We start from the raw sequence: 12,064 nt of genomic DNA on the forward strand, positions 1-12,064 counted from the left end.
CTTTCCGAATCTTAATTTATTCCCATATAACCTCATGATTTTTATTACTACTAGGGATTAATCCGGGCTACGCCCTATATATTTTACAATTGATATTTTTAGTTAGTTAAATATATCAAAAAATCATGTGATATAATATTTAAAATTTTTTGGGATGTGTTTTTAGTCAAGTGGTTAAGTCTATTTGACTCCGCCTTCCCCACCGGAGTTCGACTCCACTAAGTCGCGTTACCCCGCGTAGTAGGGATCGGGCTTTGTCGATCCAAAGTTGTCAAAAAAAAAAATAATAATAATAATAATAATATTTAAAATTTTAATTTTAAAAAACTATATGGTACTATTAATGGTTTAAATTTGTCTATCTATGATTATTTCTTTGTAATTTATTTATTTTTTAATTTTTTTTAAAAAATCATTTACTATTAATCTATATAATAGTTTACACATAATTTATCTATTTAATGTTTTACATCCTTAACAAAGTAATTAAGTAAAACAACTTTTCAAATATATTATTACTAACTTATAAGTTTATAACGCATGATCGTTCTCAATACCCCACAATAATAGTAATTTATTAGCTAGGAGACGTAGAAGCTTTTCTGATAACAAATTACCAAACTCATAACTTAAAAGTCGAAAATCATATGCTACTAAATACTAATTATATGGCAGGAAAATTCCTCAAGCAATTATATATAATAATTTGAATCGTCAAGGACACCAATACTCTAATGATTTTGATTATTTGTTTAGCCAATAAAGCATAGAACATCAATTCTGATTGTCTGTTTTCTACGATTATAACCTTGTTTACTTTTTCATCAGATTCATCACGCCAATTTGTTCTTTCTCAACTATGCTTGGACCTTTACCTTTCATTACAGTTGCATAGTAAATTTGCTCAGGGTCTCTTTATCTAGACATGACAATTTTAACTTTGAAAACAACAAAACCATGAAATAATTTGGCCGGGGTTTACATTTTAAATGTAAAATATTAGAATTTGGAGAAACAGTATAACTGTAAGTGACTATGATTCGTTACGGTTTTGGCCGTGGCTGGTAGCACCCGAGTATAGTCATTTACGCTCATCATCATCATCATCATCACCACAACCATCATTTCTCTTAGCTTCGATCACCACCGCAAGAATTGTTAACATTCAACCTAACACTAAAAGCATATATAAGTTAGTCTGAGAATCACTAATGGTATAAATGTGAAGTGATTATAAGCGTGGGTATATCTTAAGATTGAGTAAATTTGGGAAACAAAATATAAATTGACGATCTGCTTACTTTAGGGAGTGAAAGTATAGTATATGACTTAATGTAGTAGATATATATATACTCTCATCCTGCAAGACCAGGCAGTTACCAAAGTATCTAATGACGGAAGTCTAAGTTGAGCCCTATACCTTTGAGAACATGAAAAATATAGAACTGATCAGATTTGACCAATCATCGAGTTCCTGCACCTTGAGGATTTGGGAAAAAAGTGTAGTCTCACAATATTGATGTTGATCATCTTCGCTAGGATAAATATAATAGTTTCTCGTGTCAGATTTCCTACTACCATTAAAAATTGTAAGCAAAAAATTTGAAATTCGTAAAATCACTACACTTGACTTTCGTTGAGAGTTGCTATAGCTGACACACTTGACACTACACAGATTTCGTGATAAGCCATTACAAAGATCTATAACTCCTAAAGCGTTGAGTCAACATGAGTCACACCAAATGCAACTCTTTATCCATTAGATGTGAAAAAACATGGATTAGAGAAACTCTTAGTTTAGACTAAACGTAAACAGTTTTTAAAAAAAAGAAGGGTAAACATATAAACCATGGAGCTTTCGTTTTGTGGTGGAAATTTACGTTTTTGGTCAAAAACTGTAAATATTTTTTGCGGAAAAATTATGGACTTACGTCTTTGGTGGAAAAATTGCAGATTTACGTCTTTGGCGGAAAAATGGTGTATTCACATTTTTGGCGGGAAAAATAAAAAAATTCACATTTTTGGCGGAAAAATGATGGATTTATGATGATGATAGCATCATGGTTATATTCAACCCTAGATAATAATTATGGTTTTTTTTGTTTTAGTTTTGTTTAGACTCAAATTGATATCGGTTTAAAGATTTGAGTTGGTTTGATTCAATTTAACAAAAAATGATAGGTAAAATGAGTAAACTATTGAATCCATTGACTCATTACAACCTAACTCATTTCATCCATCCACCCATTTAATCCAATAACTCATTTAATTTGATCCATCAACTCATTTGAGTAAAAATTATCAACTCATTAAAATTTATGGGTTGAGTTGAGTTTAGATGATCCATGAATCTTCACCCATTTTGACACTCCTAAACTACTACTATATACTATTAGTTTTTTCGTTTTATTTTAATAGTTTAGTGATTATTATCACTACATACATTCTTCAAAAATAAGATAAAGTCGATGTTTTTTCCAAAGGGGAAGAAGACACAGTTGAGCACAATAAAAATGACTAAGACATGAGCTTAGCTACTTTTAAAATGTAATTATGTGAAAAACAATTTTATTGATTTACATAAATACAAAACGGTCAAATATTACAAAATAAGCAATAGAGTGTCATATACGGTTTTAATTTTTTTGTCTAAAGTGTCAATACCACAAACTCTTAAATATAGTTACTATTTTGTTTATTAAGACTTAGCAATAAAAGGAACAGATGCAATGATGAAATATATACGTTTTATTAGGACTTGGCGTATCATTATTAAGACTTGGCGTATCATTATTAAGACTTGGCGTATCATCCCTATAATTATGGCAAGCGCATTCAAATGGTTTAGGTAGATTGGGAGCTTTATAATGAATGGTTGATTTTGAAAGGCAATCGTTTCCATCGCGGCAATGGTTGCCAGTGTACTCCTTCGCGATTCTACAGATCTTGCGAGCTTCCACATCTAATACTTTATATCAACCATAGAAAAAAAATTTTAGATCAAAATTTTGTACACAAACAAATGGTAACACAAAAAAATTATTGTTAATTAAGCCTTTCACAGTTTTTATTTTCTCCTTCTTTTCCTTTTTATAACCAAACCATTTTTATGATTAGTACTATAATCAATACATTTAAAATTTATAAGAAACCAATCCAAAATAAAAGAAATCATTATTTATATATTACCTTGAATGTGAGTGAAAACGAATATTGATACGAATATATAAGAAACCGTGAACAAAGTAACATACTTCATAATTGTTGTAACAATTCTGTTTTCCCTTTTGTTGTCAACATTCAAAATAAATATAAGCGAACTCCCTAAATTTAATCTATATCCACACAAAAATGAGGATAAAAAGAAAGGCTAAAACCAATTGAACAACAAAATTAGTCGTTTATTTTTAGAAATTCTTACAAAAATTCCTTTTTTTTTGTTTTAATGCTAATTATGAATATTCAAGTTCATAATTGACCAGATCAAAATAAATACAAAGAAATGAATTGAACAAAACAAAAAAGTTTGTGGCTAAACAAAGAAATGATTTCGAGAGACTTAAATATTAGAAACCACCTTCGCCGTCTCTTTTTATTGGAGATGGGATGCACAACCTCACTGAAACTCGATTCGAATCAATATTAAACTTATTTAACAGCTGAGAAAGCCCATGAAACTCGACCCAAGATATAGTCACCGACATACAAGAAAAAGGGAAAATCATCAACTAAACTACAAGAAAAAAGGAAAGTTGTCGACTACGGACAAAAGAGGGAAAAAAAAAACAATCAAAGTAAACATACTTAGCATGCATATAAGTAGAAGAACAATTTATTGAAATCAGATAGAAAAACTCACAGACGAAACCTAAGAGATTGATTGCTACAAACTCTCCGACTTTTAATTTATTAGTTCGTATATATTCTGTTTTATTGAGATAGTCGACCGAGCTCACATACCAATATAATTTAAACTATGATTGGCTACGTATGTAGTTTTTTACGAGGCACGCCTATAAACTAAATAAAAGCACATTTCGTCTGTTCTGTCTGGATGACTTAACTTTTCTTTATAATCTACGAGCTTAAACTTTATTATAGGAAATTGTTTGAATCCCCTAATTGATTTTGACTATCTCATACTTTGTTAAAATCCATGTTCAATAATTGCCATTGTCTGTGGAAAAATAAACCGTGCAAGTTCGACGATGATAGAAACTATAAACCCGATGTATTATTTAGTTCTACTAATTTTTAATGTTATTTATAGTTTTTTATCTAAAAAATTAAAATTATATACTTTTGAAAATTAAATGGTTTTTTTATCGGATTTTAATGAACAATGTACCGAATTATGGATACTGACAACATGTCGTATGTTAGTTGGTATATGTGGATATGCAATACATTTAATTGTTGTAGTTTACTATACATCAATAAAAATTGAGATGTATAACTAAGTTGTGGCCTATAGTTGATGTAGCTATCTATCATTTTCCCTATACTAAACAAAGAATAGATATTGTATGTAAATTAATTTTGTTTATGTGGCATTTTCGTAGTTTTTCATACTTCCTCAAAAAAAAAATTGAGGTCTGAATTGTTGTCTATAGAGTGAAACCTTTATAAATTTACTCGTAAATTCTCTGGTCATGAATCGGGTAGTGTTAAAATTAACAAATTTCGATAACATAATAAGATAATTGTTGTTATTGGATCCCGCACCCTAGATCATTTTTAGAGAAGGCGAGCCAACAACTTACAAAACAAAGAGGCCCATATTGCACAAAGGAGGTGGTCAAATCTTGACATTAGTGTGATTCAATTTATGAATTAATTATTATGGTCATAGGATTAAATTTGTCATTCAAGTTTATGAATTGATTATGAGAGTTATTTTGTAAGTTCATTCTGAAATTAATAGCCAAATAAAGACATCCTTGGATGAAAGTGAAGACTCCAAGAAAGGAGACTCCATCTTCTACTTTTTTCTCCACAATTTTAGACATAAACATTGTTTTTTTTCCAATAATTATACTATATACTATTTCTTTTCTTACACATCGAATTCTTGCTGCAAAGCTAATCCTATATTATCCTATCTCTACATTTTGCTTACATTTTCATGCTATTTACTATATGCAATTTGTCTTGTATTTTGATCTTGAGAGCTTTAGCCTACGAATAATATAAATACTTGAGTGTGTGAATCCGACATTCACAATAATCTTTTTTTTTGAGAAATTCTCTAAAATAGCACTAAAACAAGTTTTATGGACAAATATAACACACATTCAATAAACTTCCAAAAATAGCATTAGTTGACTCACTATTAAGTTTTTGTTTCAATAGTATTATCACTAGTTTATTTTTTCCAATAATACCATAATTTTCATATTATAACTATTCAACCAAAATAAATTCTAAATATTATATTTGGATTCTCTATTTATAATTTAGGATATATATTTCCACCATTTAAAAGAGATATTGATTTATTTTAATATTGAATTTGTGTTATTATGTTTGGCAGGGCCGACCCATGGGTAAAGCCCAACAAGCCAATGCTTTAGGCATCAAAGTTTATAAATAATTTTAAGGGCATCAATTTTTGAAGTGTCCAGTAGTATAGTGGTTAAGTAGCTTTTGTGTAACCTTTGTAACCAAGGTTCGAGCCACTTGTTCCCATTTTGCAAAAACGAATTTTTCTTTTTTTTTTTTCCTAAAAAAATTTAATCGATTTGAATTTCTTAACTTCAGTTACCTTTTATGTTATTATTATTTTTATATTAGACTGATTATCATTAAATTATTAACTAAACAATTTAATTTGTTTTTAAAACCTAATTTGCTAAGTGACGACGATTTGTGTTCCTCTTCTCCGATCACCACCAAAAAGTCCAAAACTCTATCAAATTCTGGCAACCTCTTCTCCTCCTTAATCTTTGAAACCAGTTTTTTCTTGTATCTTTAATCTCTCCTAAGTGCTGAATTTCTTCTTATTTCATGTATGTCTTCTTCTATTTTTCTTTTTTTCTTTCTTATCAAGTTTGTCAACCATCTCTGTTTTTTTTTCTCTTAGCACTTAGTTAGAAATCAGAAAAATTAATATACGATGGGTTCGTTCAAAAATTATTTTGGTTTTAACACTTTTCCTTTTTTATTTTTTTCATGTTAACATTAAGTTTTAGAGAATTATGTTGTTTTGTTATGCGGAAAAAAAATATGGGGCATCAATTTTTTAATTTGCTTTAGGCATCAAATAATTTTGGGCCGGCACTGATGTTTGGGTTCCTTATTTCTAATGTAGGATATATATTTCTACCATTTAAAAGAGATATTGATTCATTTTAATATTGAATTTGTGTTATTATGTTTGGGTTCCTTATTTCTAATGTAGGATATATATTTCTACCATTTAAAAGAGATTTTGATTCATTTTATATTAGTTTGTGGTATTATATTTGGGTTCCCTATTTCTAATTTAGGGTATATATTTCTACTATTTAATTTTCTTTTATTTAATTTAATATTAAATTAGTGTTTTCTCTCATTTTCGATTTAGTTAAGTTTAGAATGCTATTTTTGGAATTTTAGAAATGTGGTGCTAATTTTGGAAAATGAACTTTTTTGTGCTATTTTTGTCAATGGCCCTTCTTTTTTTGTTTTTATAATTCTTATGTAATTATATGGTTCCAATAATATCATAATTTAATAATCATAGAAATTTACATATGTATATATATATATACACATATTTACATATATAAGATAATAGATAATATATGGGTTTTTCTAATATAAAATGAATTTTCGTTAGCTCTAACTTTTATTGTATAAAAAATATTTATATTGTGTTTTAAACTATCATATTGTAGTATCATTTATAACTTCTTCATAAAAATAGATAATTTATCTTGTAAGTTTTCAATTTTTGAATATGTATCCATTTTATTTTATTAGTCTTAGAGAGTGTTAAAATACGATAGCAGAGGTCATTAATCATAAATTTGAAAATGTATATCAATTGAATAGTAAATTCATTTATAAGATTTTTTTATTTATTGTCAAATGAGTTTTTTCTAAATATAAAATTTTAAATCCAAAACTATAAAATTTATAACATCCAAATCATTAATTTTAGGTAGAGCAAGTTGTTTACACTCATATTTTTGAATGTTAACAATTACACCTAGATTTTCTTGGGAGTTTCGGATCCGACTTTGACAAGCGTTGTATCCGTTGGCTTCTATTCCATGTCGATTTGAAAGAATAGTTATGTCCTCCCGTTTGGCAGGTTTATGTCCGGCGTTTGCCGGTGGAATTTCTGGTTTGTAACCGGTGAATGTCCTCCTACACAATGGTATAGAGGTTTCACTTTAGTTTTTGATCTTGGAATCCATGAAGTAACAACTTTGCTTAAAAGATTTGGAGTTTTCAGATATCAAATTAGAAGTAAAGGAATCAATAACAACAATAGTAATCACAATCTTACCAAAAAAAAAACAATAGTAATCACAAAATAATATATTTAAATAAAAAATAATAAAAAAATTTAAAAAAATTTGGTTTAGTTTCCAAAAAATTAAACTCACTTTCTCTCTCTTATTAATTGTGGACGAAAATTTAAAAAAAAATTCTAAAAAGTTGTTAACCAATGAGAATTGAAAAACTAAGATTTGATATCCAACTATAATTTTATCTAAACCAATCCTAATAAACTATTCTATATCAAAAAAATAAAAAATAATACCATTTTAATTCAAAATTAAAAACACTATAGTTTAAAATTTTTTTATTAATGGAGGATTTTAAGATTGAATTTGAAATTTCGTAAAAAAATTAAATAAAAATATTTAAGACTCAGTTTTGTTATAATATTTTCACAAATTTTGAAATATAAAACAAAATTTTATTTCACAATTTTAAAAAAAAAAACGATATTGGGCATTCATTTAGAGCAAGTTTCGGAAATATCTAAAGATTCTAAGCAATAGATTGTACATATTAATTTCGAAATATTTTGTGTTTCTTTTTTTTCTTCTCAACCGGATCTTCCTTAAACCAATCCATAATATATTGCACACAGTTTTCGAAATAATGTGAACTAATTATATTTTTTGCATTCAAAACAAATTATGCACCAATAGCATATCACTTTTATAGATATATCTCAAGTTTTAGTTTTAGTCCAAAAAATCGAATTAATTATGATTAAACAATAAAAAGAAAAATATGCAAAATTTAGCAAGAAACATTAATAAATTTGTTAAAATATATTTATAACTTTAACAGCATACATATTAATCCGCAAAACTCACAGTATATATTGTAATATTGTATGGTATTTAAAGGTAAGCAAACAAGACTTTGGAACATAATTTTAATGGAATAAAATAGAAATAGAAATTACGAGACGAGATGGAAGGGGAACATATATTAAAAATCAAACTAAATACCCAGCTGGTATGAGTTCGGGTTATGAGCACTATATAAAATAAATTTGTTTACACATAACCATGTACATACGTTTTCAGTTACACATACTCTATTTATGACAGATATGGGACCGTAATATTTTTATTTTACGTGTACGTGACAGGTTATGGGACAAAGAATTTATGACAGATACCGGACAGGATATGTTTCTGTTCCAAAATAGTTATGCCTTGCTAATATACATTAAATAACTCAAACTAAAACCGAATTCATATCCTATTTAACATATGTAATCAAACTGTTAGAACTGTTTTGATTAGTTAAGAAAATAAAAATATAACACTATTTAACTTTTGCAACTAAGTTAGTCTAGATCTTAAAATATAATTATGCACACAACTGAATTTTTTGTTCATTACTCTAACTTTATAATATTTATATTATTACGAAGTTCACTAATACAACAAAATATTTTATATTTTTAAAATCTATATAACAATTTCTATAAAAATATTTCTACACGTACGTGGATCCAGATCTAATACACTAAAATATATATTATAAAACAACAAAATAATCTATATTGAATTAAATTTTGTTAAAAAAATTTTAAAATATGAAACCCCGCACGTACGTGCGGGTCATGATCTAGTTTTAAATTAAAATTAGATGATATTTTTCTAGTGTAGCGGGAAAATATAAGTAAAAGTGTAAAAAATTTGATATTTGTGATTTGAATATTAGTAACCACTTTAGAATTCATTCAAAAATAAATTTAGGCACAAAGTTTTAATTATATAATATATGTAATGACATGTTGTTGAAAAATTAATATATATATATATAAAAAGTTAGTTGCAATTAGGTACCCAGCAAATGTAATGTTTCTTGGATAAGGAAAAATGTTGAAAATTTGAATGTATTAAATGTAAGGAAAATTCGATAAATAGTAGTATGTACATCATCATCCTTTGATAAACGAAAAGCAAGAGCACCAAATACCATAATTAAAACGGAGAGATATGAGAACAAGTAATTATGGTTATAATACGTTCTTAATATTTCTAGTATTCCTTGAGGTTTCTTCTTCGAGTTCAACGTATAGTTCAGTATCCACATCAGAAAAGCGAACTGTCTCATTCAACGAGACGATTGTGTCTCCTGGTAACGTTTATGAGCTTGGATTGTTGCCAACTGATCTGAATTGGTATCTCGGGATATGGCACAAGGAAGATATTTTTAAACAATTTATATGGGTCGCCAACAGAGATAAGCCCTTCTCCATATCAACCGGAACACTCAAATTCTCCGAAAACAACCTCGTTCTTTCAGATAAGGATAACTCTCATGTCTGGTCGGCCAATATGAACAGAGGAGGCGTGAGGTCTCCAATGGTGGCAGAGCTTCTTGACAACGGCAACTTCGTGGTGAAGGATTCCAATAATGATGAAGTTTTGTGGCAGACCTTCGATTATCCCACGGATACTTTATTACCGGAGATGAAACTGGGAAGGGATAAGAAAACAGGAATCAACAAAGTCCTTACATCATGGCATCCAGATGATCCGTCAAGAATTGGTTACTCCTTGCAAGTCAAAAACCAAGCGGGGCTCTTTGAGCTTTCTGTATGTGGGCAAGACACTTCAAAGTGCTTCTACCGGAGCGATCCGTGGGATGGAAGACGCTTTGGTGACATACCGCTTGATTTTTCACTTAACTACGTAAGCCCAAATTGGACGAGGAACGTTGAAGACTCCAACTTCACGTTCCTAATGACCGGCCAAAACAACAACTCGATATTGACAATGGAAGGCCGTTTACCTCAGATATTAACCTGGGAACCAGAAAGAATGATGTGGAGCTTGTCTTGGCATCCTTTAGATTTTTACAGTAAGTATCAGATATGTGGGCCTAATAGTTACTCTTCGAGAACGACTACGTTTTCAGTATGTACTTGTATTAAAGGATTCGATCCAGCTTTCCATGAGAACTGGTCGTTGAGGGATTGGCGAGGTGGGTGTGAGAGGACGACGCGACTTAACTGTACCGGAGATCATTTTTTACAGTTAAAGAACATGAAGTTGCCCGATACTAAAGATGTAACCGTGGATATGGTAATTGGAAAGAAAAATTGCGAGAAGCGGTGTCTTCGGGATTGTGATTGTACAGCGTACGCTTATGTCACTATCCTTAAAGGACATGCAGGTTGTGTCATGTGGACCGGAGCACTCAACGACTTCCAAAACTACAGTGTCGGCGGTCGAGACCTGTATGTCAAAGTGGCTGCTGCTATAGATCACGGTGAGTGCATCAATTCAACGTTTATTATCTTTGGGCTAATCCTGGCCCATTAGTATAAAACCCAAAATATATGTTTACTTTAGGCCCAAACCAATTTATGAGAGGGTTGTGGATATTATTATTATTAAATCATATAGTAATCTAGTTATGAAATTACCTAATTGATCATGGGAAATACAAAACTATTATATGGACAAACTTCGATTAATTTTTTTCATTTGTATTTTTATTAGGGGATGAGACGAATCAGACGATTACGACCAAAAATACAAAAAATAAGGGTATGGGCCGCACGTTGGAGGTTACAGTCATCATTATTATCGGAGTCGTGGTAGTGGCACTGGCTACATTCGCCACCTACTACTATTGGAAACAGCACAATCGTCGAACCATAATAACTCATGGTAAATATATACCGATACGTAACACTATAGTTTTAGTTTTTATCTTCTTTTTTTCTAACTTATTTTTTTTAATGCTTATTAGGAGGACCAAGCAAGACAATGATTATGAACGAGATAGCCCGACAAACCAGATGTGAATTCATGAATTTGGTACATGTTGCTGAAGCAACAAATGATTTCTCTGAAGCCAATAAGCTTGGAGAAGGTGGTTTCGGTGTGGTTTACAAGGTTAAGAATTTTACAATCTTTCATTATTGATAACTAGTAGTCTAGTACGTACTTATAATACAACTATCAATAAATCTGACTACATTATGTGATAATAGGGAACACTGCCTAACGGAAATACGGTGGCGGTGAAAAGATTGGCAATAACTTCATCACAGGGTTTTAATGAATTTAAGAATGAAGTTCAAACAATCTCAAGTGTGTTGCATATAAATCTTGTGCGACTGCATGGTTATTGCTGGGAAGATAGAGAACAACTCTTAATCTACGAATACATGGAAAACTCGAGCCTCAATTACTATATTTTCGGTTAGTATTCTTTTTTTATTGTAAATTTAATCTTTTTGAAATGAATTAATTTAAAATACCCTATTTACAAGCCGTCAAAAAAAAAAAAATGATATTTGAAAACTATCCTTGTTTTTTCGTTTGTTTGAAAACTGACTTTTCATATCTTTAATAAAATTTAAAAATTTGTTGAAAATATAAACTTGTATATAAAAATTAACAATTTTGGATAACCATGAGCTATTTAGTTATATAAATTTTTAATAAACATTTGAATAGGCCCAGCTCAAAAACAATATCTTATTCTATACATTCAAAAACAAACTTAGAATTTGGGCCTTATTTAGAAACTGGGCCTGAATTTTGTTTCTATTGTTGAATCAAATAAATTAACTTAATACATC

The 12,064-nt window shown here is 29.5% G+C and overlaps 2 protein-coding genes across 3 annotated transcripts; one reads left to right on the forward strand and one right to left on the reverse strand.

Annotated features, from left to right (window-relative positions):
- Positions 1 to 2,543: 2,543 nt before the first annotated feature.
- Positions 2,544 to 3,450, reverse strand: LOC110226344 (putative defensin-like protein 168). Of its 2 annotated transcripts, none has more exons than XM_021017655.1 (2): positions 3,190 to 3,450; positions 2,544 to 2,962 (listed from the first exon to the last, which is right to left on the reverse strand). In XM_021017655.1, exons 1-2 carry the CDS (start codon positions 3,257 to 3,259, stop codon positions 2,706 to 2,708), a joined length of 327 nt encoding a protein of 108 aa, XP_020873314.1. In that variant the 5' UTR covers positions 3,260 to 3,450; the 3' UTR covers positions 2,544 to 2,705. The 2 variants fall into 2 exon arrangements, 1 of the variants encoding a protein (XP_020873314.1); XR_002330406.1 differs by having other exon boundaries at positions 2,876 to 2,968; positions 3,190 to 3,269.
- A 5,961-nt stretch (positions 3,451 to 9,411) lies between these two features.
- Positions 9,412 to 11,750, forward strand: LOC9298942 (S-locus-specific glycoprotein S13). The gene is made up of 4 exons (XM_021017676.1): positions 9,412 to 10,740; positions 10,974 to 11,144; positions 11,227 to 11,372; positions 11,471 to 11,750. Exons 1-4 carry the CDS (start codon positions 9,462 to 9,464, stop codon positions 11,684 to 11,686), a joined length of 1,812 nt encoding a protein of 603 aa, XP_020873335.1. The 5' UTR covers positions 9,412 to 9,461; the 3' UTR covers positions 11,687 to 11,750.
- Positions 11,751 to 12,064: the final 314 nt, after the last annotated feature.

The sequence above is a fragment of the Arabidopsis lyrata genome (assembly GCF_000004255.2).
Source record: "Arabidopsis lyrata subsp. lyrata unplaced genomic scaffold ARALYscaffold_113, whole genome shotgun sequence".
Taxonomy (NCBI): domain Eukaryota; kingdom Viridiplantae; phylum Streptophyta; class Magnoliopsida; order Brassicales; family Brassicaceae; genus Arabidopsis; species Arabidopsis lyrata.

What these genes read in the sequence shown, in the direction of transcription:
- LOC110226344 (XM_021017655.1), bottom strand. Translation starts at nt 3,259, where the DNA reads ATGAAGTATGTTACTTTGTTCACGGTTTCTTATATATTCGTATCAATA. An exon ending in CGTTTTCACTCACATTCAAG is followed by an intron (nt 2,963 to 3,189) that starts GTAATATATAAA and finishes ATAAAGTATTAG; the next exon opens with ATGTGGAAGCTCGCAAGATC.
- LOC9298942 (XM_021017676.1), top strand. Translation starts at nt 9,462, where the DNA reads ATGAGAACAAGTAATTATGGTTATAATACGTTCTTAATATTTCTAGTA. An exon ending in GGCTGCTGCTATAGATCACG is followed by an intron (nt 10,741 to 10,973) that starts GTGAGTGCATCA and finishes TATTTTTATTAG; the next exon opens with GGGATGAGACGAATCAGACG. An exon ending in TCGAACCATAATAACTCATG is followed by an intron (nt 11,145 to 11,226) that starts GTAAATATATAC and finishes AATGCTTATTAG; the next exon opens with GAGGACCAAGCAAGACAATG.